The sequence below is a fragment of the Myotis davidii genome, unplaced genomic scaffold, assembly GCF_000327345.1.
Source record: "Myotis davidii unplaced genomic scaffold, ASM32734v1 scaffold1453, whole genome shotgun sequence".
NCBI lineage: Eukaryota > Metazoa > Chordata > Mammalia > Chiroptera > Vespertilionidae > Myotis > Myotis davidii.
In genome coordinates this window covers 196,508-200,622 of record NW_006284441.1, presented here as the reverse complement: position 1 = coordinate 200,622, position 4,115 = coordinate 196,508, and the positions used below count along the sequence as shown (strand labels likewise).

Below are 4,115 nucleotides of genomic sequence, written 5' to 3'. Positions count from 1 at the left end.
CGACAAGCCTCACCCGCTCCACCGCCTCGAAGACCCTCAGCAGGTTGTCAGCCAGGGCGCCCTTGACCTCTGCCTCCGTCCACTGCCTCCTGAGCAGCTCGGCGACCAGGTTCGGGTACTTGGACACATCCTCAAGCCCCACCGGGAGCCTGAGATGAAGGCCGAGAGGACCAGGCTGTGCAGCCAGGGGTCGGGGTCCTGGGGCCCCAGCCACCTGCCCATCCTGAGGCACTGGGGGTGCTGTGGGACGGCCTTGGGAGCGAGAGGTGCTGGGAAGGCCCTCAGGACACACTTCCCTCCTCCAGCCCCTCCTGACAGGTTCCCGGGGTCGCGACCCCCAGCCCACACACAGAACCATCTCCGTCCTCACCTTGTAACACCGTCGAAGTCCCCACCAAAGCCGACAGCTCCGGCTCCCGCCACCTTCTTGATGTGGTCCAGGTGGTCTGGGGGGAGGCAGCGGTGTGGGTCCCGGGAGAGGCGCCCGCCCCAGCCATGCGTCTGCTCGCCCCCACCTACCGGCCACTTGAGACAGGTTGGCCTCCCTTCTGCAGGCGACGTAGTCATTGTAGAAGTTCACCATCACCAGGCTGCCCGTCTGCTTCTGCTCAGAGAGAGAGGAGCTGTGGGCACGGGGCTGGGGGCAGCACTGGAGCCCGGGAGGACCGCCCGGGGCAGAGCCCCCGCCCTCACCACCAGCTGGAGCACGTCGTCCGGCACGTTCCGCCGGTGCTCGCACAGCGCGAGGGCGGAGGAGTGGCTGAAGATGACGGGGGCCTGGGACTGGTTCAGCGCGGCCTTCATGGTGGCCACGGACACGTGAGCCAGGTCGATGATGACGCCCAGCCGGTTCATCTCCCTCACCACGCTCTGAGGGGACACGGGGCTCAGGGGCCGGGGGCCCCGGACCCCGGTCAGGGGGCGATGGGCCAGGCGGGCTGCACTGGGTGCACTTTATTGGCACAGGCCTCTGGGGCTCACCGCTGCCCCCTGAGAGGTGCAGGCAGGGGGAGGCGTTTGGGCAGGGCCCCCTGCTGGCCAGGTGTCCAACACTCCCTGGCTGGAGGGTTGGGGCCACTGCGGTGACCAGTGGGTTCCAGCTACAGGCTCAGCCCGGGACGCTCCGTTTTGCAAGTGAGGGAAACCGAGGTGCTTGCCCCTGCCACCCACCTTCCCGAAGTCGTTCGACAGGCCGCCGCTCTGGGCATCGTGGTCCCCGGTGTCCACCAGCCAGTTGTCCGCCCTGGAGGGAGGAGCGCAGTGGTCCCCGCCCACCCGGCCACCCTCTAGCCTAGCCCACCCTCCGCCCAGGCCTCCCTGGTGTCACTCACCAGGGCGTGTTGCAGCTGTGCGTGAGGGTCATGTACCGCATGCCCAGGTGGTAGAGTGCCCGCAGGACGCCCAGGCTGCTGTCGATGGAGTGGCCGCCCTCCACCCCGATCAGACTGGCCACCTTCCCCTCCCGGAAGGCCTGTCGGATGCCTGTGAGCAGAGGCATCCGGCCGGGGCTGTGGGCACCTGGTGGCAGGTGTGCCTGGGCGTCCAGGGGGAGCATACACCCCGAACGGCTAGCCGAGCTGCACCAGCAGCCTCTGCTCACTAGAGGGTGGTGTGGGGCCAGGGAGGTGGCCGGCGGCACCTACCTTGGCTGCTGGTGACACACAGGAAGGTCTCAGGGTACATCTGGCACATGCGGTGGATGACGTCAATCTGCTCCAGCGTCCTCTTCACAGCGTCTTTGTTTTGGGTGTTGCAGGGCGTGTACGCAGACCAGAACTGGGGGCCACAGGGCAGGGCTAGGGCCAGAGGCTCCAGGCCACCCCTCTCCCCATGTGAATGTCTGGTCCCCCCTCCCCAGTCTTGGAAGCTGTCCTCACAACCTGTCCCCTCCACGTCTGTGGCCCCAAGGAGACTGGCCAGGACCCAAAGGAGGAGGAGGATGGACCCAAGATGGGTGAGCGCAGGGCTGGCCGACGGTACCTGGCCCCCCACAAAACCAGCCCTCAGCTTGGGGATGTTGGTGTGTGTGCCCGTCAGGCTGGTCAGGTTGGCGTCCTTCTGCCGAAGCTCATTGTTGAACCTGAGCAGCAGCTGCCAGGGCAGGTCGTTGTGCCTGGAGGGGCAGGAGGAGGGATGGGAGGCAGGTCCCGGTGGCCACGTGACCCTGGGGCTCCGAGCTCCCTCCCTGGCCTCTGTCCCCTCTCTAATGCCTGCTTCTCACACACTCAGGGCCAAGGCTGGCCCCAGGGGACGCAGACTACTCATGCCTGGAGCACACCTGAGCCAGGTGACCTGCGCTGAGAGCCCTAGATGGATAGGCCTTCCGTCCGAGGTGTCCCATGCTCCTGTGCAGACCACACAGGCCCCTGGTAGCTGATTAGCATGCAGAGTGTCAGGCCCAGCCAGACCCACCAGTCACTCTGAGCAAGTGCATGCAGACACACACGTGCATGCTCATACCACACATACACGGGCACGCACACACCTCACATACACACGGGCATGCACACACACCTTACACACATGCATGCTCACACACACCACACACACATGGGTGCACACACACACACGTGCATGCTCACACCACACACACACGGGCGCACACACACCTCACATACACATGGGCTCACATACACATGGGCTCACATACACATGGGGACACACACACCTCACATGCATGCTCACACACACCACACACACGGGCACATACACCTCACACACACATGGCACGCATACACACCTCACACACACACACACATGCATGCTCATACCACACACACGGGCACACACACACCACACACATATGCATGTTCACACCACACATACATGGGCACGCACACACACCCGCGTGCATGCTCACACCACACATACACGGGCACGCACACACCTCACATACACATGGGCACACACACACACCTCACACACACATGGGCACACACACACCTCACATACACGGGTACACACACACTGCATGCTCACACCACACACACCATGGGCACACGCGCACCACACATACATGGGCACACACACCTCACACACATGCATGCTCACACATACACCACACACATGTGCCTGTATACACATGGGACATCTAGGCAGGTGCCCTCTGGATCCTAATCTGGTAACAAGGGGCTGTGAGGACAGTCTGGGCCTGGAGGGGGCTTTGTCTTGGGGGCCTTCCCCCCCACGCCACCCCTTCCTCTGCAAGCTCCACCTCAGGCCCTGGCAGCTCCCCTGCTCTCTGGGGAGGAGCAAGGGGTTCTGTGAAGGGTGAGATTTTTTTAAAAAATATTTTTTATTGATTTTTTTACAGAGAGGAAGGGAGAGAGAGAGAGAGTTAGAAACATCGATGAGAGAGAAACATCGATCAGTTGCCTCCTGCACACCTGCTATTGCGGATATGCCCGCAACCCAGGTACATGCCCCTGACCGGAATTGAACCCGGGCCCTTTCAGTCCGCAGACCGACGCTCTATCCACTGAGCCAAACCAGTTTCGGCACCACTATACGAAGAATGAAGTTGTTGGAATCACAATACCAGATTTCAACCACCCCCCCGCCCCTGCCAGACTGCGGGCCTCCAGGGCAGAGTGCATGTGTGTGCCGACGCCTTGCACAGGACCCTCGGAGGCAGAGAGGAGAGCAGGGGACTCGAGGTCCAGGAAGGAGATGGAGGGAGGACAGGGGTGGGGGCAGGCAGAGTGGGGCACCTGGCACCCCTCCTCCTCTGGGGCCCCCACAGCTCACTGTCTTCTCTGCACACACACCCCCCCCCCTGGTTTTCTCTGCTTACCTTGCAGAGGCTTCTGCCCAGTAGTAATGCCTGCACATTAATGAGCAGCCAGCACATGGGGGGTGGGGGGTGGGGCTCTGCTCGCACTGCCAGGCCCCCAGGGTGCACTCACAGGACCCAGTCCCTGCTTTCAGCAGGGGGGGGGAAGGGGGGTTCGAACGCTGCCGCAGACAGGCAGGGGTGTGTGCAGGGTGCACCCCCAGGTCAGGGAAGGCCTGCCACTAGCCCTGGGGGGCTGAGGGGGGTGCGGATGCAGGACGAGCAGGGACCGTGTGAGCCTTGGAGGGCACTGGGATCAGCTGCAGCCACGGGTGGGGACAGG

At 63.3% G+C, this 4,115-nt stretch overlaps 1 protein-coding gene across 1 annotated transcript in view; it reads right to left on the bottom strand.

The window, feature by feature from the left end:
- DPEP1 (dipeptidase 1 (renal)) overlaps positions 1–4,115 on the bottom strand; it is a 10,264-nt gene that overhangs the window by 1,462 nt on the left and 4,687 nt on the right. Inside the window, exons 3-10 of the mRNA XM_015572018.1 lie at positions 1,981–2,113; positions 1,644–1,776; positions 1,332–1,482; positions 1,171–1,243; positions 694–870; positions 520–604; positions 371–446; positions 9–149 (exon numbers count right to left, since the gene is read on the bottom strand). Of these exons, the coding sequence (XP_015427504.1) occupies positions 9–149; positions 371–446; positions 520–604; positions 694–870; positions 1,171–1,243; positions 1,332–1,482; positions 1,644–1,776; positions 1,981–2,113 (969 nt within the window). The remainder of the gene's footprint in view (positions 1–8; positions 150–370; positions 447–519; positions 605–693; positions 871–1,170; positions 1,244–1,331; positions 1,483–1,643; positions 1,777–1,980; positions 2,114–4,115) is intronic.